The 24122-nt window shown below is 46.4% G+C and overlaps 2 protein-coding genes across 16 annotated transcripts in view; one reads left to right on the top strand and one right to left on the bottom strand.

The window, feature by feature from the left end:
• Positions 1-6048, top strand: part of Ncald (neurocalcin delta) — a 432610-nt gene extending 426562 nt beyond the window's left edge. For all 12 annotated transcript variants that reach the window (XM_021183094.3, XM_085831922.1, XM_029469811.2 and 9 more), the window contains 2 exons: positions 89-194; positions 3410-6048. In XM_021183094.3, coding sequence (XP_021038753.1) covers positions 89-194; positions 3410-3507 — 204 coding nt within the window. In that variant the 3' untranslated portion in view covers positions 3508-6048. The remainder of the gene's footprint in view (positions 1-88; positions 195-3409) is intronic.
• A 3134-nt stretch (positions 6049-9182) lies between these two features.
• Grhl2 (grainyhead like transcription factor 2) overlaps positions 9183-24122 on the bottom strand; it is a 131950-nt gene continuing 117010 nt past the window's right edge. For all 4 annotated transcript variants that reach the window (XM_085831924.1, XM_085831923.1, XM_021183428.2 and 1 more), the window contains 2 exons: positions 13838-13902; positions 9183-11562 (listed from right to left, as the gene is read on the bottom strand). In XM_085831924.1, coding sequence (XP_085688050.1) covers positions 11448-11562; positions 13838-13902 — 180 coding nt within the window. In that variant the 3' untranslated portion in view covers positions 9183-11447. The remainder of the gene's footprint in view (positions 11563-13837; positions 13903-24122) is intronic.

Consider the following 24122-nt stretch of genomic DNA (forward strand, 5'->3'; position numbering starts at 1 on the left):
GCTACCTTCCCTCTACTCTAGCATTTGAAAGAGCTACGGTTGGGATGAACTGTGTTTCCATATCACTGCCCTTTGCTTCTGTCCCTAGGCGATCTACAAAATGGTTTCCTCTGTCATGAAAATGCCTGAAGATGAATCAACCCCAGAGAAAAGGACAGAAAAGATCTTCCGCCAGATGGATACCAATAGAGATGGTAGGAGGCTGAGGGCTTTGTGTGGGCCAGGCTGCTGGTGGAGTCTAGGGCTGGATGTCAGCCACGGGTGATCTGTGAGAACCACCTGGGCACAAAGGAGCAGAAGCACGTGGGCCCTGGAGCTGGTCCCAGTTTCAGGGGAAAGCCTTATTTTCTAGGCCCTTCTATCCTCCCAGGTTATCTCTACTCCTTCCCCAGAATAGCATGGCTCCTCTGACGCAGAAATAAAAGGACCCAAGAAGCCATTGAGTCAGGATAGGCCTTCCCCGGAAGGCTGGATCCAGTGTGTAGTTGGAGTATGTCAAAAGGCTCAATGCTTCTTACAAACCCCAACAGCTTTTATCCCAACCTGCTTGAGAGGTCATATGAGCATGCTCTACGATGCTGAGTCCAAGTGAAACCCCCAAGTATTGGGAAGCAAGTAGAGGGTTGGAGTGGTCAACAGGTTACTACTGGGTAGAGGGTGCTGTCCCAAAGCAAAATGTAACTAGCAGATGTGCAAGCCAAAGTGGCAAGGAAAGTTGTACTTCAAACAAAATAGACAAGTCTGGTATGGTGACTCAGGACAACCACAAGCTTGAGGGCAGCCTGGGCTACATAAGGAACCCTTATCTATGAAATAAGTAAATAAATAGATAGGAGCTCTGCATGTCAGGCTGCCAAGTAGGATACAGGAGGCCCAAGCAATTGAGAAATAATGGCTTCTTTTTGGCATATCTATGTCTGCATGCAATATTTGGGACATATTTATGCTAAGGAGTTGCTTGTTATTCAGCTGAAATTCAAAGTTAATTTAGCATCCTTATTTTTCTTGCCAAATCTTGAAATGTTATCCAGAAATGGTACCCAAGTCTTCAGTGCTCAGTCAAGGCTGACCCATGCTGTCCAAGGCTTCACAGCTCTTTAAACAAACATGTATTTACTATTTATGGGCATGTACATGCATACCTGTGTGAGTTTATGCGAACCACATATATGCACAACAGAGGTCACAGTTCCCTGAACTGGCTCCAGGTGGTTATGATCTACCCAATGTGAGTGCTGAGAATCAAACACTGGCCTTCTACCCGAGGAGTAAACGCTCTTGACCACTAAGCCATTTCTCCTGCCAACTTACTTTTAAAACGTAAATTTTATTTTCTTTATTATTACTGTGCATAATGTTACATGTATTATTACATGACCTGGTGCATACATGGAGGTCAGAAGACAACTTAGTGGAGTCCATTTTCCCCCTTCTCCTTTATATAGATTCTAGGGATCAAATCCAGGTGGTTGGGTTTAGGCAGTACATACTTTTACCCACGGAGCCATGTCTCCAGCCCCAGATCTTTACTCTTGATATTTAGCAAGTCTAGTCAGCAGTGTAAAAATGGACCACTCCCTTGTGATATGCATTATAGAAGACTCTGCATAGAGCAAGCCTCTTTCTGCATGCACACATGGGGTGCCAGGTCCCTGAGAATCTTGGTTTCTGTGGTGCAAGCCAATCTGTTGGCTGTGTTTCCTCTATGAACTTGATGGCATCCTCTGACATCCTGTTTCCCCTCTGGAGCCTTGATTCTCAGCAGTTTGTTTTGCAAAGTTTAAACAAAACATGGGATTGTTTTAACAGTTAATGGACTTGCTGATGTTGAAGCTCAGGTTTTGATAGTCTAGGGAACATAATGGCTTTAAGACCCAACCTCCTCCTTAGAGGAGTACTGAAGGATGAGAGACAAGACACCTTCAGATGTGTGGCTCACAGGCAGTGCCAGGGCTTTTCCACTGGAGATGTTTCTACAGATGGAAGGGCCCTGGCTGGGTTCCCATTCCCAATGAACAGCTGACTACCACTGTCCTGGGCTTTGCTAAAGCAAGATTTGTTTAAATAAAGGAAGCTATGGGGAGGGAAGCAGCGAGGGAAGGAGGGGGACGGACTGTTGAACACCCAGGAGACTCTCTGCTTTAGCTCAGGGCTTGGCTTGAGGGCCTCAGCTCTGAGGTTCCAGTCCCTTCCCACCAGAAGCAGACCTGGCTTTGTGTAAAGCCTGCTCCCACCAGTCTTGTTAGTCAACAGCCTTTGTGTTTCACTGCTAGTCTCTGCCATGAAAAGTCTGTCCCTACATAAGGCAAGTCACTATGGAGTCTGTGTAAGAGGCAGAGAGTACATGTTGAGCTCCAAGTGCTCTATGGCTTGTGGTTTCTGGTGCCTGTGCCTGCAACTTTGACATGTTCAAGTGGAGCTTTGGCCCCATGCCCCCAGTCTCATCCTGCAGTGACAGTGGAGGTAGCTTGGAAGAGCAGCTAAGGTGGTACTGAAGTGCACAGGCCTCAAGGAGCCTGACAGCCCGGGGTGCCTGTCCTTGGAAGAACAAACAGGGCTAAGTCTCCAGGAAAGGAAAGAGGACAGAGCTAGGTAAAGGGTCCCAGCTGTTCTAGTCCCAATTTATCAGTGTGTGGGGCACTTTAACGAGTCACTGTGGAAGTACAGGAATGGGGAAAGCCACCCTCACCCATATCTCCACAATGACAGCGACAGAGGACCTTTACTGGAAAACAGTTAAGCAGAAGGATATTGGGGGTGGGGTGGGGGGCAAAGTAAGAGATTTGGAGTCACGAGGAAGCTTTGGCTACATAGTGAGGCTCCGTGTCAAAAAGTAAATAAAAAAGAAGGAAGGAAAGGGAGGGAGGGAGGTGGTGCAGTGAGAGAACAAATCCCTGACTTCTTTCTCAAGCCACCTGGGTTGAGGGACCAGTGAGTCACCCTCTGTCTAGCTCACACTCCTTTATTCTCCTGGCTTTGGACAAAGATGCTACCATCTTCAAAAAGTTGTTTTAAGAAGAGAAAAAAGAAAAAGAAAAGAACCTACAGTTTTGCTCTGCCCACCTAAGGAACAGGTTGTCTGTGAACCTGAATACACCAGTGTGGAGTGGCTCAAGAGCCTGGCACATTCAGATGAGCTGGGGCTGCTCTTTTTCCAGGGTAGGTAGAGGCAGAAAGGCTACTAGGGCAGAGATTTAGGCCAGGGTGAGCCAGTACCCTCCCCAAGCTTGAGGTCTTGTCTTGGAAGTGGTGTTGAATGGCCCTGTGCACTGAGTCAGGTGGGGGATGTCTGGGTTAAGAGAGAAGTGGGGCTCCTGCCTCATGGTCTACCCAGCCTCTACTGAGGAAGCCATAGGCTTCTGTTGCTCCCAACATGGGCCGGCACTCATTCCGTCCTCTTGTTTCCTAGGAAAACTCTCCCTGGAAGAATTCATCCGAGGGGCCAAAAGCGACCCATCCATTGTGCGTCTCCTGCAGTGTGACCCTAGCAGTGCCGGCCAGTTCTGAGCCCTGCACCCCCAGGACGCTACAGCTGCTTGTGTCCCTCCTGATTAGCTTTTAAACTTACTTCGTTTTTTGTTTTTGCCAAACAATATTGATGGTGACACTGTGCCCTCCTGTGACACTTTTGCCCCTTGCTTCTTTCATGGTGGATGTGAATGCCCAGAGCCCATGTGCTTGTGGAGAGCATGCACAGACTTCGTGATGTTCCCCGGTGGATGACTTTTTTAAATCATCTTTTTTTTTTCCTTAGATTTTAATGTCTCTATCTTAAAACCCAAGCCCTGAGGGGCAAGACAAGGGAAGTACATTCAGCCCGGGGGTTCTTCTGCAAGCTTCGAGGGGCTTTGAAATACAAAACTCCTACCCTGGGTCTGTTGTCACACATGCCCTGGGAGCTAGAGCAGACACCTGAGGCTAAGATTTTTAAGAACAGGTTACCCTCTGGGGAGAGGCTATTAAAGGCAGCTGGGACATTTCCCCCCAGACGCCACTCCCTCCCACCCCAGCAGGCTGTAATTTCTAAGCTGTGAACTTTTCAAGGTAAATTAACAGAGATGGGAAAAGATGGCTCAGCTGTTTGTTTTGTTTTGTTTTGTTTTCTCCCACAGGTTTACATAGTTGAGCTAATACAAGTTTCTTTTTTTAAAAAAAAATCAAACACATATTCAAATGCCAGACCCATCTTGCTGCCTACTGGTGATTTATAAAAGACTGCTGTATATAAAACATTGGATATTGCAGACCAAATTAAGTGTTTTGCCTTGTAAAATGCATGTTTAGTGAGCGCTAATACAATCTTACTACAGAAGACTGTTTTAGTAGCTTATTGTGAAGCCAACTACAATGAATGTCGATGTCTTGTTTTAAAGTCATAGCTGTCTTTGCACAAATGTACCAGTTAGCAAGTATATTTTATATACTCCATAAAATCACAGAAGAATGGTGACAGGGACCCAGCTTTGATTTCAAATGGCTTCCTAGAGTCAAGGTAGCTGGAGGACACGAGGAAGCCATTTGTCCAGGCATCCTGTCCACCAGAGCAGCACGGTGAGGTCCACAGGGACAAGGGACCAAGGCCCAGCAGCGTACCAGCAGAGAGCGCAGGTGCAACGCTTGTCTCAGCAGATGAATGTCCTACAGATGCAGAAAAACAGAGACTTCTAGCAGTTTAACCCACATCCTTGGTGGGGGAGCCACATCTAGAATGTTCATTTCTCCTGCCCCCAGGTACCCTAGTCAGGTGTGGGCTAGCCAGGCGATTCACCCATTATAAGAGCCAGCAAAGGGACCTGCAGTGTCCAAGGCCAACCATGGGGGTCCCAAGAGCACTCTTCCTCACTGTGTTCTTTGAATGCAGCAAAGTTGAGCTGCTGCCTCGGCTGGTCACCTCATGCACACTTCTTTGAAATTAGGGCTGGAAATAAAAACTCCTGGCCACAGGCAAGACAAGGCCTCACAAACAGCTTACATCAGAAGATCTAAATACTCAAGAATGTTGGTGGCAGACCCTAAGAGGAGGTGCCTAAGAGGAGGCAGGAAGGTCTCTGTCTGGCAGGGGCCAAGCCATGTCCTGTAAAACAAGAACCACAAAAAGATAAACACAACCTGAAGGAAAGTTTCCTGCCAGCCCGCAGGTCCCCCACAGTGACACTCTTAACTGGCAGAAGTTTAAACTTGAATGGTGAATTAAAATGAATCACTTAGTAGGTTGAAATTTAGAGACCTAGATTTTGTAATCTTAATCTTTCCTAGTGTCGTTTCCTTACATTTTGTACCAAGGTTTGCCAACTCCTGTGGACCAAATGGTAAAGTCTGTTTTTGTAAAGAAGAATTAACTCAAGTGGTTGAGCATAAACAGGTGAAGGGAGCCAACATGCTGGTTTGTGAGGTAGGCTCATCTACTTGGGCTCTGCCTCGGGTTGGGCCAAACCCTGTGTTTCCTAGAACTTAGAACTACAGGGGTGGGAACTAGAGGTGCTCTCCAGCTATTAGGAAATGAAAGAGCCAGATGCAAAAGTTATGAACCCTGTGGTCCCCAGAAGGCATGAAGAGTTCCAGAACTGGTTACACCACAGACCTAACAGACATCTCTGTATGTCCTCCTCCTTGCGCCCTGGCCCCAGGAAGGCATTGGATCTGTGGAATTTTCATGCATGCATGTTGGACCAAGGGACTGCACAGCATCAAGAGGGCCGAGTGCCTGAAGTCAACTGTCACTCCTGTGGCTAGGCATTGTTTTGCTGTGTTCAGAGATCTCTGTGGAGGAAATGGGGCCTGTTTTGTTCCAAGTAAAGGCAGCTTGTGCTGTCCATGGAACTGGAGTAAATGACTTATGAGTTGGAGGATGTTTCAGAATGCTGGACTGTTCATACCTCGCTTAGGATGGAGGAGGGGATGCTGTGGGTACCATCCCACCCCAGCAGTACTCCCTGGGGACTTTCTACAGATGAATTTAATAATATATATGTCATACTATGTGGAATGGTCCCGTTATCAGTTGATTGTGTAGCTCTTGCCTGGCATTAAAGCATGTTTATTATTTAATATCATTGTCTGGAACATGAGCTTTTCCTTAATAAACTGCCCCTAGCAGACTGTGTCTTAGGAGGTTCCAGGTTGGGGATGGAAGAGTTTTGAAGTATCTTTGGTTCATGTATGTCTTCCCTACTTTCTTCCCAGCTTGGCCTTCACTCCTCCCATTTCCTCTCCTTCCCCCAAACAGGAAACACGAAAGCAAAAACTTAGGAAAACTGCTCCTCAGTAGGATCTGGGAAAACCTAAAGAAAGCAATATAGTTGGGTGGTGGTGGCACATGACTTTACATCCCAGCAGTAGGGAGGCAGAGGCAGGAAGATCTCCATGAGTTCAAGGCCAGCCTGATCTACAGAGCTAGTTCCAAAACAGCCAAGAGTACACAAAGAAACCCTGTCTCAAACAAAGCAAAGCAAAACAAAAACAATATAATCCTCTTCCTTCCCACTCACTGAGATTTAGTGAAAGAGATAACAAGACAGAAAGCCTGTTCCCTGCACAGCAGCCACATAAAGCTGTTCACATTCTGCAGCTAACACTGGCCTTGACTGCAGCCCCAAAGGCTGCTGCTGTAAGAAAGGATGTACATCTGTATCTTGCTCTCTAGATTAGGAGCTACAATAGGGGCCCCTCATAGGCCAACTCGACCTTTGAGGTAGAGATGTGGAGGAGGCTTTTCCTACTGCACACAGGTAGTCTCTCCGTACAAGTAATGTCGGAAACACATTAAGTCATCCGTGATGGGATGAAGAGCTGGCTGGAGTCCCTAAGGAGCCTGTATACCTACAACCCAGCCATTTCCCCACATTTCTGACTTCAATGTGCCTGTTGTCTGGGAATCTTTCCTACTGGGTGTTAAGGTGATACATGGTCCGAGACATCTCTAAGATGCAAACAGAGTGACAGTCAGGAGCTAACTACCAGGTAGCTCGAAGCACCCAGGCCATGGGAGCACCAGGCTGGCCATTCACCAACTGCATGAGTTTTCCAGGGAATAGCTGATATTTCTATCAGAATTTCTCTGGGATAAAACTCTTCAAAGTGCAATGCAGCTGGACCTGCCAACCCCAACCCGTAAATGTTCACCATTGTGCACAAGAGTAGGCCCATAGACATTCTGTCATGGAAGGGAGTGAGGGTTGAGGATAGGAGAGAGCCTTACAGCTCTGCCCCTCCCTGAAGAGCTATTTGCATGAACAGTTGCTGGAGAAGGGGAGACATTTCCTTTGATGCTGTAACTTGGTATAACAGTGGGATTGAGGTGGATATGTGCCTCTAAATATCTCTCCCATGTTCACATGAGTGACTCTAAACTCCAATGAGTCAGTCTCTCTCTCTCCCTCTCCCTCTCTCTCTCTCTCCATGCACATGGGAGACATATGAATGAAGTAGACTGGTTAGGGAGAATGAAGGGGATCAGAAGGGAGGGGGTCAAGACAGGGTAATCAGGGGTGAAGGAGACCAAATTATACATGTATGAAAATATCTTAGTGAATATATGCTAATAAGAATTCTCAGCAGTACACATCATTGCCAGGAAGACAGGCAAATGGCCATTCAGCCATCATCCAGCTGAACTTCAGTAGCAGTGTCTCATCACGTGAGTAGGCTCATGCTGAGTGTCCAATGGTCAGTGTACGTGTTGTAGGCTTGGAGATGTGAGTTGGAGAGGCACTGTCAGCAACAACCAGAGGGGAATGTTTGACTCAATCAGTTGCAAACTTCTATTCCCACCTTGAACACCACTGTAAATACTTACTTACCAATGGTAAATCATTGGATATTTGATGTGATGGATATTTGATGCCCAGTGAGCACAGGGTTGATGTTCACCTGCAGTGTCTTTTCACATCTTCTCGTCTGCTTCTGGCTCATCAGAGGCCCCCACCCATTCTTTCCTCTAATTCCTGATTTCCCAATGCTGACCATGCACTCATTTAGAGGACCTTTGGGAACAGATGGATTGTGGCACCAAGGAACTCCCCCAGTTCAAGAAGCACAGTTCACACTAACATCCACAAGCAAAGGAAGCCAAGTGGTGACCCCACACATCCCCCAAATGCCCCACCCAAGGCCTGATATTCCTTACCCTAGATGTGAGCAGAGAGCAGGGATCCCACTGGGCTTGAAGTCAGCCAGGGCAGGCTTTTCTGAGACAAGATTCTAGTGCTGTGCCTGGAGGCGGGGAGGGGTGCTGTAAAGCAAGCTAGCTGTTGGAATAGATGCTCTTAGGAGATCATTGAAGACCACAGCTAGGGCAGTGTAGGTGGTTTCCACGGGAGCACCAGGACAGCCTCGTACTCTGAGGTATGAGTTTGAGGGTCAAAGTGTGGAGATGGAATTGAGGGGTGAGCCATGTGGCTTTAGGATCTCTGCAGAGGTTGGTACAGATCTAATGAAGCAGAGTCAAACAGTCCTAGGAAGAAGAGTGGACAGAACTCACCTGAGAGACCAGTCAAGAGCAACTGTGCTGGAGCCTGCCAGAGCCACGCTGGAGGAGGCTTCTTGCTGACCTGTGGCCCTCCTTCCATATAGGTCTGGTGTAAGATCGGGTGGGGGGCTGCTGGAAGAGCAAGTCTGTGTTCCATTGTAAGCAGGGCCTGAAGGGTCAAGGCCCAGACTCCATCTACAGAGACTCTTCCTCGAAGGCAAAGAACACCGACTGTCATCACACAGAGAGTACTAGAGAGCTATTTGACTCATGTTGTGAATATTTATTTTTTCTTCTTAAAAATGTACAAAAAATAAAATAACATATTTATAGTTTATAGATTCCCCCTCTCCCATTTACAAAACTATTAAGTTACATTTACTCTTTTTTATGTGGGAACAGATTGTACACACGAGTCTCCCCTGCTTGTCCTTCAGAAAGGGCCATTCTTAGAATTTGGCACAAACCCTTATTTCCTGTTGCATTTTTATGACTATTAAAATATGAAGGGAAAAAATGTTTTAATTCATTTCAAACTTCCCAGGTTTCTACGTTGGGATGTGCCTTAGTCTTTTAGGGACCAACCTCAAGATGATAGTTCACTCAGTATTTTTCTATTGGGTTCAATTTCTAAACACTGAGGAAGTTTCGACAATTGGGGACATAGAACGAAATGTCTGCTTCATGTGTCCCTCATCTTTTATAGATTACCAAAAAAAAAAAAAAATTCTTTGTTTGGGTGAGATTAGTTCAGGGCAAGGCAAGCATTTTCTATCTGTCTGGAGTGTTTTTGTTCAGGAAATGAGGCACAGCAGAGCTCAGACAGCACAGCGACATGGAAGTCCACCAGCAGACGTCCTGGACCTGACACTGTCCCCGCTGCTTTGTGGCTTCCTATCCCTTGTTCTGGCAATGGCTATCTCATGGATTGTAGGGACTCAGGACAAAGGGAAGGCTGGCTCTGGCTTGTCTTCTGCCCCAGAGCAGACCAGCAATTTTCCAGAGCTGGTAGCCTGTCAGGTTGCTACAGATCTGTCTCCTTACTCTGGAATCCTGAGCCCACCTCTAAGGTCTGCCAATCATGTTTGCAGCTAGCCCCAAGTGCTATAGCACAGGAAGCGCATAGAGCATACCTTTCCAGCAGAGTTTGTCCGTCTTAGACCAGAGGCCCACTAGTACCCTGGAGTGTCCCTAGACTGCTAGTTTCAAGGAGCGGCATTTGGAGTGCAGGGCTGGAATAGAGCAGAGCTCAGGATGCAAACCTTTGGCAACACAAAAAAGGATAAGGAGTCCAGTGGGCTCTCAGAAAGGTGCCCCCTGCTAGCCTTTGGGATCCTCTTGGTTACGGCACCTACTCTCCATCCCATTCAATTTCTCTGCAGCTTTGAAGAGCAAGAGCTTGGCTGGAGTCAGCCTCAGCTGCTCTGGGCCTCGGGGCAGGTAGAGCAAGAAGACAGGGGCCGGAGAGCAGAGCCTCCAGGTAAAACATCAAAGTGCTTCGCAGACAAACTTAGACCTTTCCATAGAAGCTGTTCCATTATCCAGGCTTTCGGATGGGATGTGCCTGGCTATCCAAACTAGTGCTCGGCCCACAGGGGCACATACCAATCCTTAAAACAGAGCTATTGACCTGTTCTCTCAAAGAGAACAGAGGCCCATGGGGCATGCTTGCGTGACTGTTCAGGTAAGCCATTTTCTCTTGACAGCCTTAGCTCTCCAACACACCTCCCAGAGTTGGTTTCAGAAGTGCAAGGGCTCCCACGCTTCCCACAGCCAGGGTGGACATCCTCACTTCTTCCCATCAGAAGCAAGGCCGCTGGCTCAGTTCACAAAGCTGCAGGTGGGTTTTTAAAGGGGCCACTTGAGATGAAGGACGTGCTTGTAAACTATGAGGCACTACAGTGTCCAGGATCCCCATGTCGGCCAAGCAGCTCTGCAGCAGGTCTCAGTGACAGGGCCCCAAGGCAAACCTCTGCAGAGACTTTACACAAGGCTCAAGAGATGCCCCACACCAAAGCTAGAGAAGGAACCAACAGTACGGCCCTTCCCAGACAGCTCAAAGGACGTGCTGAGACAATATATCACCACGAGAGAAAAAAACACAATGGCCTCCAGGGAGAGTCATGCTTGAGGAGAGAGGGCTCCGGGGAAACAAGTCCTCAGACATGGCCCAATGGAGAGTCCATCCTGGCATTCACCACCATCATATGACCTCCCAAAGACCACTCTCCTAACCACCTCTGGATAGAGTAGAATATTCCGAATCTCCAGGTATGTCTCCTCCAGGCCAATGGCAGTAAACATGCCCAGCAACCACAGGTAAAATATATTATTGCAATACTATGTATAAGTTATGTACATGGTCGTCAGGCATACTCGTGTTCCTTATTACTGACGTGGTAGCGCGATGTCTTCCTGCACAAGGCCCAGTGGCTATTTGCTGAGAGTCTCCTGGAGGTATTTAGCAAAATGGCCTTCCTCAGAGCAATCCGAAGGTTTGGGGCCAGCAAACTGGTGTCCTTCTTACCCCATCCATGAAGACTGTACCAAGAAGCAGCTCACCTGGCCCAACCACTCAAGAAATGTGGAGAGGTAAGGAAAAGAACACACCAGTTCCCCAGGCTCGAGATGAGTGGACTTGCTGTCTCCCTTGAAGGGGGAACTCTGGAAATCACACATGGAGCTATCAGTAACTTGCAGAGTCCTGGAGGGCTCTTGGAGGGAAATGGGCAATAAATAAGGGCCTACCAGGCTCAAAGAAATTTGCTGAGGGGCTCAGGCTTCAGCTCCACAGGGAGCAAGTGGAAGAGTTGAAGGAAGTCCATTACTGGGCCTTGGGCCCCGCCCCCTTCCCAGCAGTCTTGTAACAGTCTTGTGAGGTGAGTGAGATGGGTGGGTCTCCAGGTTCTGGAGCGGCAGAGATCCCATCTCTCCCAGGAAGGAGTACACCAAAAGCTCCTATGGAGGGGACACCCAGGGCTCAGATCTCCATCAGCGTGATCTTGAAGCCTTCCACCATGCTCTCCATGTTGAGGATGAAGGTATCCTCATTTGAATAGTGCTCAACGATGTTGTCATCCATGTTGACCAGGATGCTGCCGTAGTTGGGGTGAGATGGGGTGGGGTAAGAAACAAAGTCAGTGAACAGAGAGCTCCGTGCACGGGCGGCTTTCAGGAGGTGTGTCCCTTAACCTTCTAGTTTCTTCCCCCTCAAAGCAGGTTAAAGAAAGCAGGGCTCAGTTTCCCTGAACGACCCTCAGGGGTTCCTGTTACACAGGCTGCTACATCATCTGGCCCAACCCTACGGCTTTACAGATTAGTCAGTGGAGGCTCAAAGAAGTTAGCAGAGACCCAAACACACTTAGATCTCTATGAACTTCAGCTGCCCTTGGCTGAACACATGTGTACAGTAAAAGATGGTACACTCGGGCTCCTTAGCAATTTTAAAGGTAAGTTTTTATTATCAGCACTTTTCAAATAAGAAACAACTCAGCAAAGTCAAGGGCTCCCCGGTTCACCCAGGCAGTGAGCTGGGTCTGAAGCTGGCTTTGCCTGAGCTATTCCCTCTCTCGTTGGCTGCCTACTCCACACCCCTAAGCTACTCTACCTCTCCTTGGCTGCCTACTCCACACCCCTAAGCTACTCCACCTCTCCTCAGCTGCTTACTCCTTTGCAGTTTGGTTTCAAGAAAACCAACTTCCAGAGTCTGTAATTTTTTGTATTTAATTTTATTTTTGTTTTATATATGAGTGTTCTGCCTGAACATATGTATGTGTATCGGATGTGTGTATGCTGCTGTCAGAGTTCTGAAGAGGACACTTAATCATCTGGGACCATATGGGTACTGAGACTTGAACCAGGGTCCTGTGGAAGAGCAACACGTGCCTGAGTCTGTCGCGTTCTCTTTAGTTGGAGATTTTCGTTTGGGAACAACTCACTGAGTCACTTTATAGTGGTATCAGCAGGTGAAAGGTCATAGCTTCAGTTTATTCTTTTACAGAAATAAGAGCCACCCATGCTTAGTGGGGGTTGTTGTTGGGATAAAAGCCTTGTATATAGGACTTTAGACTCAAGGCTGAAAGTCAGTGTTGTCGGGCAGTAGTGGCACATGCCTTTAATCCCAGCACTTGGGAGGCAGAGGCAGGAGGATTTCTGAGTTCGAGGTCAGCCTGGTCTACAGAGTGAGTTCCAGGACAGCCAGGGCTACACAGAGAAACCCTGTCTCAAAAAACAAAAACAAAAACAAACAAACAAACAAAAGAAAGTCAGTGTTATCAGCAGGGTGTTTATCCACACTGAGGCTCTCTAGCCTGTGAGACTTGAGGCTTCATTCAAAATAGAGTCCCCAGCAGACTGACTTTGGAAAAGCTGCAGCCCACCTTCATTGCATTTCCAACAAGAGCTCAAGTTTGATGCTCGGTCAGCCAAAGGATTGAGATTCAGAAAGCCTGAGAACCCCAGGTCAGAGTTCATGAAAAGGGTCCAGAGAAGAGTTTAAAGGCGTCTACTCTGGCAGAGAAAGCCTTAGAAAGACCTTGAAAGTGGCAGCGGTGGGCTGGAGAGATGGCTCAGCGGTTAAGAGCACTGACTGCTTTTCCAGAGGACCTGAGTTCAATTTCCAGCAACCACGTGGTGGCTGTCAACCATCTGTAATGGGATCCCACACCCTCTTCTGGTGTGTCTGAAGAGAGTGACAGTGTACTCACATTCATAAAAAAAAAAAAAAAAAAATACATGGGGGGGGCAGATGTGAGCGAATCTCCTAGGTCTCAAGGCCACAGACCACCGACACTCCTTCCATACCCCCTCCCTTGAATCTGTGTTGTTTACTGAATATGATACCTGGGGCAGGATGCTCAAGCAGGCCCTGGCCTCATTTTCTCATCAGTAAACTGATATATTAATGAGAGAAAGAGATGAAGCTCTGAGCAGGGAACCCAGAGCCACCTGGCCACCCAACCAGGAAAGGCTGATTGCTCTTAACAATGTGAGCAAGCAGGTCTGAGAACCATTTGAGATTTCATTAATGATTAATTAATGAATAATTCATGGAATAATTTTCTTTGACCCCAATTAAATTTTGTCCCTACTATGTCACCCAGAAACCAATGTAAAAAGTTCCATGTGGTTCTTTGACCTCCTTTTCCCCAGTGTCCCCACCAAGTCTAGACCACTTCAGCCCACTTATAACACTCGCTGTCACCAAATGGAAGCACCTCAGGTGACATTCTGGAGAGGCACTATGGGTCACCCTGCCTCAATCACTAAAGGTCATTAGCCTCATGGGCCAAGGGCATCACAAAAACTAAAGCCATTTTAAAATTGCACCTTGCAGACATGGCGGTTAGCCGAGCCTGGCTTCTTTCTTACCCCTTTTTGCTCTTCTTATAAAGCTTTGTGATTTTCTCCACTGGCAGCCCGTACTTCTCAGACAGCTGAAAATAAATAACAGGGAACTGGGTCAGCAGAGAACGGGGCACACGGAGAAGCACATTCCACTTGGTACAACAGTCTCCTAATGAGACACACTGGAACAGTTCATTTAAGACAAAAGCCTCAGTTTCCCTGAACCACCTCCCAAGATCATTCAAACCAAGCCACTGGCTTTGTAGATCAACAAAATGAGATTCTAAGAAGTGAATGGGGCCCTAAGTCATAGTTGGCAACCAAGGGTCGCTGCAACCTAACTAACTCTGCCCCCTGACTCTTTGTATCAAGTCATACCCCTCTGCCCTTAGCAGGAAGAGAAAAGAAAGGAGAGCTGCAGCCCCTGTCATGAGCACACAGTCTGAGCAGGTGTCACAGAGTCTAATATCATCCTTATTTTGATTCTCCCTTTGGACAGGTCTGAAATCACTCAGCAAAACAATCTTGATAAAAGTAGCATTTCTGATAGGTTTTTTTAAAAAAAGCCTCCAATCACCATGGGGGATTAAATGGGTAGTCATACATGAGAACAGATTTCAAGTGAGCTAGGTGTAGTGGCACATGCTTGTGATCCCAGCACTTAGGCAGGGAGCCTGCGAGCCTGAGATAGGGGAGTAGCAGTACACAGCTATATTCCCAGAGCTCAGAGACAGGGGCCAGAGGCCTGGGAGCTACGCGAGCTACACAGTGCCCTCCAGACCAGCCTCGATAGGTAGTGAGAAAAGTTCAAGTAAATGAAAGATTTCAATATGAAAGAAGGGAGCATGAAAGTGCGGGAACAAAATAAGCATGAGTTAATTCTTTGTGTAACTAGCATCCTAAAGTTCGGTTTTTCCAGGGAGACGTGAAACCTGTACACCAAGGCTAACAGCAGCAATAACAACAATGTGCAAGTTTAAAGTATCCGCTACTCAAACACACCACAAAGGAAAATAATATGCGGGGAAACATTTTAAAACTCGAACAACAGATGAGAGCGAACTGCTTTGTTAACCTCGATGGGGAACAGGGCAGGAGAGAAAACACAATAAACAGGGCATTTCCGAGAAGAGAACTATAACTGGAAAATATAACGTGAAAACTGTACTGCACTTTTATTTAAATTTTTCGAATGAAGACAACAGGAGTGTGGTACTTTTAACTTAACTATCAAAAGTGCAAATGAGGAGCAAGAGATGGCTCAGCAGCTTAAAGCATTTTCTGCATTTGGCTCACAGCTCCAAGGGCTCTGGTGCCCTCTTCTGGCCTCCCTAAGTACCTGCACACACATAGCAGACAAACTGACATATTAAAAAGAAATCTAAAACAAGACAAGGCAGAAGTCATGATCTAACGTTGGTGAGGGCATTCAGGTTCTATAGATGGGACAGTGACCCTCAGCCTCCTGGAAAGTAAGTCTGGCAGGAGAATAGTTTTTAGAAGCGTACACACACTGACCCACAGACTCCACGTCTAGCAATCTGACATACAGAAACACCCTCATACCCAGAGACCTTCAGAACATAACTGTTCATAAAAGAGAAAATGCCACAATGAACATCCATTAAATTTCTTGATATTTTCTTGACAGAACTCATTTAAAAATATGGGATGCTAATATCAGCTTATACTTTGAAAGTCTTTAGTATATAAGATGGGGGGAAATAAGTGAATATTTGTCTATATAGTATAATCATGTCTGCATTTTTTAACCTTTACATAGGCTCAAATATACAGAAATATTTAAATGGCATACCAACTTACTGCTGGTAGCTACCATTGATAACCGACCAGATTCAAGCTTCCTGTACTTTGTATAATTCCGCAGGGCTTATTTTTACGACTGCATCATTTTTGTAAGTACAACATGGCAAGAGCTGAGAGATGGATTCTGGAAAGATCTACCCCAAATCTGTGCCATGCCCTCTCTACATTAATTGCTAGAGCTCCCAGGCATCTGAAGCAGGTAAGGTCTGGGACCAGTCAGAAAGTACAACAGAGGCTAGAAAGGGACTGAAGAACCCTATTAGGGAGCTGAGATCCTGAGGAAAGTCTGTTCCACAGGACCCTACCCTCCCATCCCTACCATGGGGCAGAAAGAACTCTATGTACAGCCAGAAGCAATACATCTGGATTGAGGACAGAGAGGAAGGGTGTTAGAGGGCCTGAGGAGGGTTCCCCACAGCCACAATAAGCCCCAGTGAGCAAAAGAGTTTGTTTGTCCAGTGAGATGGGCCTTCCCACCAAGCCTGGAAACCTGACGCCAAGCCCCAGAAACTACAAGGTGGAAGGCAGGAACTTTGACTCTTGCAAAATATTTGATGACCCCCACATGCACCGTGTAAATAAATGAAAGGCTCTAATAGGAGCCTGGAGGCAGCAAAGAAAATGGACAGAACGTGTGCTGGAAGTTCCCATTGGGAAGGAAAGTAAACAGATGAACAGGCAGATAAAACAAGAAACATAGCAGCCTGACGTCACCAGAAGCAAAATCCAAGAACAAGGGATAGCAGTCAAGAAACTGTTCCCAACAGCAGCACCAGGAAACCATCCCAGATACCGGGCCTCCAAAGATACACGAATGATGGAAGACTTACCTGATTCAGAATCAAGAATTCGAATAGATAATCAGAATAACATGATTGATCTAGTTTATATAACAAAACGCATGCACACATACATATTGCATCTCCCAAAGAGACTGTCATGCAGACGTGTAACAAAGACAACTGCACCATAATTCAATAAAACAAGAAACAGAAACTTGACAGGTTCATCAGAGATGTTCAGCCTCTCGGAAACACTTCTTTATGTGACTTCTACTCTCCTCCCATTGAGGCATCTATCTCACCCAAATTCCCCTGCACCTTCTTGAGTACCCAAAAACCTCAGATTAGGAAGCTGTAGTTGTGGCCAGCTGTGCTGAGGGAATAACTCAAGAAATAATGTGCAGTAGGCTGCTCTCTAGTCTCTGAGAACTGGGTCTGAACTCATGACTGGGCCGATCAATGCTAACCTGCCTCTTGCCTAAATGCTTACTTATTATTGATTCTTCTTTTCCCCCTATTCTTTGTGAGACTTACATTGTCCATTCTTCTTAGATATTAACATATGGCCATCTGTCTACATAGACGTAAGTTGGCTGAGAGCTTAGGGTGGCTCCAGCATTTTGGGAAGAGCTTGAAAAAAAGAGGCACCAATCTTGTCCAACCTCAGTTCCCTTATCTGTAAAATGGCAATGGTGCAATTTCCATCCCACGTACACAGGTTATGATGATAATTAAATGAAAAACAAAATGTCTGTGAGAAGCCTGCAGCACTCAGCATGGGATGTATTTTGCAGATGGCAAATAGAGCCGACAAACATTTGCACCCGAGGATCTGAGAACACCGCTGACAACAAGAGACAAACACCTCTGCACTCCACATTCTTCTGGGGAAGACGTAAGAACGTCTAACAAGTACTAGCTATGTCCAGTGATCTGCTTTCCTGTGGCAGTGGTAAAACATGCTGACCAAAAGCAACTTGGGAAGACAGTTTATTTCAGCTTAGACTTCAAATATCGTTCTATAGCCAAAAGTCAACAAATTCAAGCAGGAAGTAAGGCAGGAGCCATAAGGGCGGCAGCTTACACTTACGGGTTTCTGACTGGCTCTTGCCAGTCAATCATCAGTCAGAACCATCCTTCAGACATGGTCACAGGCTGACCTGACTGAGGCAAGCCTTCACCTGAAGCTCTCTCTTCCTAGGTGACTTAGATCATGGCAAACAGACAATTAAAGACTGACCAAGACACCAAGTTGAGGTGAAATACAGCAAGAGGAGGCACAGAGCTGAAGAGACGTTATTCCTGGGAATGGTCTGGGAAGCCACTCTGATAAGCTGTGTAGAATCGTGGCCCATGGAGACACGGTGGAAGAGCATTTCTTAGCCGAGGAGACAGACAGGCAGAGGCCCTGAGGTGTGAGTGTCTTCGCTGGTCTCCAGAACAAGCTATGGGGTTCAGAGGTCAAAGTTCACTCTGTAAGGTTACTGAGTTGTGGTGGTTTGAAGAGGAATGTGTAGTGAGAATTTTAGAAATTTAGTTTCTTTAAAAAGCATAGAAATGAGCCGGGCGTGGTGGCGCACGCCTTTAATCCCAGCACTCGGGAGGCAGAAGCAGGCAGATTTCTGAGTTCAAGGCCAGCCTGGTCTAAAGAGTGAGTTCCAGGACAGCCAGGGCTATACAGAGAAACCCTGTCTCGAAAAAACAAAAAACAAAAAACAAAAGCATAGAAATGTAAGAATGTTTTCATTTTAATCCCAGCTCCATAAAAGTCTATCTGAACCACCAATACAAATAGACAACACCTTGCTGCTACCATAAAACTTAATTATGTCATAATATATCCTCAGTATCATGCGACTCAAACAGGCAGATGAAAACATGTGTTTCCACCAAATGATGCCCGCAGTCACAGGCTAAATAATAATTCAATTCTTTTTTTTTTTTTTTTTTGTGGTAGGAGATCACGTCTAATTCTTATAAATCTAGGGCTGCCAGCATGCTGAAGACGACACAGCCATGGTTTAACTCCAGTGAGGCTGGGCCCATTCGCCCAAGGCTCCTTCCTCACTCACCTCGCCGCTGTGTGTGCATGTGGTAAGAGCAGAGCAAACTCTGAGACAGTCATAGGAAACATTACACACCAAGAACAGCAGGGTGAGGTGGTGGCCCAGTGGCTGGAGTACTTGCCACATGTATGAGGACCCGAGACGGGGTTTCCACACTGTGCATGTCTGTAGCCTCAGTGCCCCCTGAAACTGCTAACACAGCGTGTACTGCAGCAACCAGAGATGGACCCTGGTGAGGCTCAGTCTGGTGAGAAGGGACTTCAGGTTGTTCTCGGACCTCTACAGATGCCATGGCCCATGTTCACACACAGCTGTTTTTTTGGTTTGACGTAAGCATACCCTGTTTCAGGTACCAGAGCTACCCCACCCTTCGTCACATGGCCTGGCTCACAGGCTGTAGGAAATCTGTGTGGGCTACAGAAACAGTCACCACCTCTAAATGGTTCATGAATCTACCTGATATGACACCTTCTGACTCAAATGTCAGTTCACACCTGGAGGAGGGGTGGGGACACAGTTCTCTTCTTTCTAAATGACAAATCCACATCCCATCACATTGATAATTTTCTTTAACGAGAAAGAAATTTTAAAAAGACTACTAAAAAAACAAAACAAACAAGCAAAAAAAACAAAGATGGTTTCCAAAGAGGATGGAGACAGGAAGTGGGGGATGCTAAGGGAGAATCTGCTAAAATGTGCTTTGTTCAAAAAACATTTTAATGACATCTAACACCTTGTCTGCTAATGCCAAAAACCACGCTAAAGTAAGTAAAAGGCTTTTTTCAAGGCCCTTTATCTTCCAGTGCACATATATCTAAGTGAGCCATGGCTGAAGATGGGGAATCGGGACAGGGAAGCCGGAGCAGGCTCCATGTGCAGGCCAGCCCAGGCTTCAGCTAGAGCAGGAGCAGGCTCTCTGTGCAGGCCAGCCCAGGCTTCAGCTAGAGCAGGAGCAGGCTCCCTGTGCAGGCCAGCCCAGGCTTCAGCTAGAGCAGGAGCAGGCTCCATGTGCAGGCCAGCCCAGGCTTCAGCTAGAGCAGGAGCAGGCTCCCTGTGCAGGCCAGCCCAGGCTTCACCAGAGTGACCACATCAGCTCAGTGCCTCTGATGACATATTAGAGGTGATGCTGAGGTCCTCCTTTCAAACAGCTCATCTGGAAATGTAGTAAAGGGGGGACTCTGACTAGCAGGCAGGTGGCCTTGTCTCAGCAGTAACTGCAGGGTGCACAGGGACCTTACAGGGGTCACACTTTTATGTTGGAGTTGTGAGTCTGTTGGCTCTAGAGGACTTCCTACCTCAACAGAGACAGTGGTTGGTCCTCCCAAACTACCAGGGACCAATGGGGGAAGATTCCAGGCCAATTCTACACCCACAGAGGTATACTCAGGAAATGGCTTAGGGGGGCAGGCATTCCTTAGCTTCAAAACACACTGCAGGAGTCTATGGAGTCTTATCTATAACAGATAAGAGGACTTGCTCCCACTCCATGGAAATAGCTTAGTGAAGAACCAGGGACAAACCACATGGACCAGGTCGTGGTTCTCAAACATCAGTGTTCAAGCAAAGAACTTCCCGTTTTTGTGATTGCTCATCCATTCCCAGGAAATCTGAGGGGAGGCCATAGCGGGTGGGGCCAGAAGCAAAGGCTGTGACTGGGGCTGAGATGGCATCTTTGAACCCAGGTGTGTGGGGCCCACCTCAATGAGCCCACCTACAGAAGTAAGCCCTACTATGTTCCTAGTAGGGGGTGGGGCTGTTCATGCCCATAGAAAAATCATTTTCCTCTAACAACAGTGGCAAAGATAGCTCCTGATGGACAATGTCTCTCACTTAAAGAAGCTCCTTCAGGGGTTTGCTAGCCTCGCTTGATCAATTTTTATTTTCCCCGCAAGACTTTGAGTTGTCACAAAAAAAAATTAATAAACTTTAAATGACAGCGTTATTCGGAATTGAGTCAAAACAAAATATGAAGACCAAGGGTCACTGCCATATTGTGTTGAGGGCTAGCTTTCTGTGGGACACTGGACAAACTGACACATGAAGTCCATCTCTCAGGTGCAGGTGTCTTCCTCTGACTCAGGAACATTCCCAGTCCCCTCCTCCATCATGCTCCCCCTCCCCCCTCTTGGCAGACACTTCACAAGGGCAGGTTACTGTCCACTTATACAATGGATTGATGATCCAAAAGAACTTTCCATCCTCTTAGACAATCTGAGGACCCAGAATCTGAACAGCACTGTGTGTTTTCTGATGCTGGTTCATACTCAAAAGCCTGGTTTGCTCAAAACAAAACAAACAAACAAACCAAAGCAGCCAGTGCCGTCATTATGGCTCACTGGGGCCAGAGAGAGGTGCCTGCTGGCATCGTCTCAGTTCTCACCACGGCCCTGAGAGCCAGATTATCATATTGTTTCCATTTTAGGAATGAAAAGCAGGCTAAGAAACATTGCCTAGCTGCTAAGGAATACTGCCAGATTTTGAACACAAGTTTTCTGAGGCCAAAGACTATAATACTGACCACTAAACGGTAGTATTTACACATTTACACACGTGGGCTTCTTTTGCACAAACACACATCACCCATAGTTATGCCACTTGTGTGTGTGTGTGTGTGTGTATGTATGTATTAATAAGTAAATTATATACACACACACACATACACTCAGTGTGCCTTCTGTAAATACAGGTTCAGAGCCCACAGGTCTAACTGACCAAAGATAAAAAGTATTTTATAAAAGTTATATGTTCTAGTACATACGTACAGAATGTTTTGGGTCATTATTTGCTAATCAATGCTATTTACCTTCATTAGGTAGCATAAACTAGGGATAGTTTAAAGCATTTGGAAGGAAGTACAGAGAAATATGACATTTTATATGGAAGTTGGATACTATAGAGTGCTGTGGAACAAACTCTAGATATGGAGAGATGAATGTATAAGTTATATGTTCAATATATAAATACAGATATGAATACATATTAATGTTGTATATGTATATTACATATTCATGCACGTATATATTATAACATCAAACCTGTACCGGTAAGTGTCAGTGCAATAAGAAGTCCTAGTCCTCAGAGGATCCACATTCCAGTGTTTTCTCACCTTACAGAGACCCAAATAAGTTCAGGCTAGAACTACATTAGCAAGATCTAATGTTCTTCAAAAGACATAACATGCTGTGGTCTTCCATGGTGCCCCTATAGTTCCTAAAGGTCCTGTTTATAGCTTACTGTCAGCCCATATATCCCGAGGGCCCCGAAGGAGCTCGTCTTGACCACCTTCCTCAATACAACACTGGAGAAGCAAGCACGCAGATTGTGTTGGGACTTTAAGGAAGCGGAGATGGAGACAGAATTGCCTGAAGAATCTGACCAGAGCCAAGGAGCGAACCTGACTTCACCTTGCAGCTCAAAGGGACCTTGGGCCTTGTCTCGCCTACTATCACCATCTACCAAAACAATGCAGGTGTGAGGAGATCCCCTTAGGGAAGTGTAGGCCACCGTTGCTGAGCTGCCATTGGAAAGAGTGAGGTGACCTTTGGTTCCATAGTGATACTATGTGAGCACGTCTGCAGAGCATTTTTGTAACTGACCAGATGTTATGGAAGGAAACAAGAAGACACCAACGACCAAAAACAGAATGATCCCAGCATAGCACAGCAATTCAGACCTGGTTTAGATCTGTACTACAAAATGTCCCTGCAAAATGTCCTGAGGAACTAGATATAAATGGATTCCTGAAAGGCCTGGTGGTACGTGCCTACAATCCCATAATATCAGAGCTCGGGAAGTTGAAGCAAGAATCAGGTCAGCTTAGATTCTCAGCAAAATCTGTATCTCCAGCAGGAAGGACTCAGCACGAACTTGAAATAACCTTCAGGCCGGCCCGTAAACACCACTTTCATCTGCTCTTAAAAGCCAGACTGGGGTATGGAAATGGCCAGTGCTGTTCAAAGAAATCTTAATTTTGTTTTGTGTTTTTGTTTTTCGAGACAGGGTTTCTCTGTGTAGCCCTGGCTGTCCTGGAACTCACTTTGTAGACCAGGCTGGCCTCAAACTCAGAAATCCACCTGCCTCTGCCTCCCAAATGCTGGGATTAAAGGCGTGCGCCACCACACCCGACAAATCTTAATATTTTACAGGCTTTTGTAGGTCATTTGTTCATCCTTTAGCAACTGCAAGGTCATTAAAAAAAAAAATCTTGGTTCAGTTCAGGTGGTAATCAAGCAAGCCTTTAATCTCAGCAGTTGGGAGACAGAGGTAAGTGGATCTCTATTGTAAGTTCGAGGTCAGCCTGGTTTACAGAACCAGTTCCTGCATAGCCAAGTCTACACAGAGAAAGTCTGTCTTTCTAAATAAATAAATAAATAAATAAATAAATAAATAAATAAATAAATAAATCTCTTGGCTCGTCCCTTCTAGACCCCTTTGCAATATCTGCTCCTTATCAGTATAAAATCAGAACTCAGTGGTGGTGGTGGTGGTGGTGGTGGTGGTGGTGGTGGTGGCGTATAAGCCTTTAGTCCTGGTGCTCATGATGCAGAGGCAGGTGGGGCTCTGAATTATATAGGCCATCATTGTTTACACAATGAATTCCAAGCTGGCTGGGGCTACATAGTGAAACTTGGTCTCAAAACAAAACAAGAAACAAACAGTAAGAAAAATCATGTTTCATTAGGAGGGCTATATTCCATACGATTCCTTGCATTTACTTCTGGATTTGTTTTCCTGGCTTGTGTAGAACAGAAATCAATGCTCCCCCACAGGTCATGACAGACATGAAGCTACCAAGCCCTCTTTCTGCTGCTCTGCTCAGGGTGACCTGGCGACATGAAACCTGCAGCAGCCACACTCTCATGTTTATCAGTAAGAGCTGGAGATAAGCAATCATAATACATTCAGTGTTTCACAACTGCTCTCTCGGGTTCTAAAGCACCCCTATCAGTCCTGCAGGACACGCAGGTTCTACCTCCTGCTCCCCAGCCCATGGCAACCACTGGCCTGCTTTCTCTCTCCAGATACTCCCAAAGACAGATACCCTAACAAACACTAGCCCCTTGATGTTCACGGCAGCGCAGTCACAACAGCCCCCCCTCCCCCAAGGAAAAAGCCAGTAGTCTGTGAGCTGAATAAATGAAAACAATAAATGTTGTGTCCGTACTATGAGCAATTACTCTGCTGACTGTAAGAAAGACTGAAGTACTGGCCTGTAACACCTTCTACCATGGACGGGCACCAACACAAAGTACAGTCGAAAGTGATTGGCACGTGACTGCATGGTGTGGCTCTACGCATAGGAACTCCCTCACAAGCTGCAGTGTTTGGCCATGAGCCCAAATGTTTCCTCATCAGAACCTGTCTCAGACCAGCTGTCTACCAGGAGTGGCAAGAGACACTGCTGGAGTCTCCATCACTATAAAACCCTTATGTCCAGGGTGGAGAGATGGCTCAGCGGGTAAGAGCACTGACTGCTCTTCCAGAGGTCCTGAGATCAAATCCCAGCAACCACATGGTGGCTCACAACCGTTTCTAATGAGATCTGATGCCCTCTTCCTATGTGTCTGAAGAGAGTGACATTGTACTCACATACATAAAATAAATCTTATCCTTCCACTTCTGGGAGGGAAGAAA

Source organism: Mus caroli, unplaced genomic scaffold (assembly GCF_978045245.1).
Source record: "Mus caroli unplaced genomic scaffold, Mus_caroli_1 scaffold_16, whole genome shotgun sequence".
NCBI classification, from domain to species: Eukaryota; Metazoa; Chordata; class Mammalia; order Rodentia; family Muridae; genus Mus; species Mus caroli.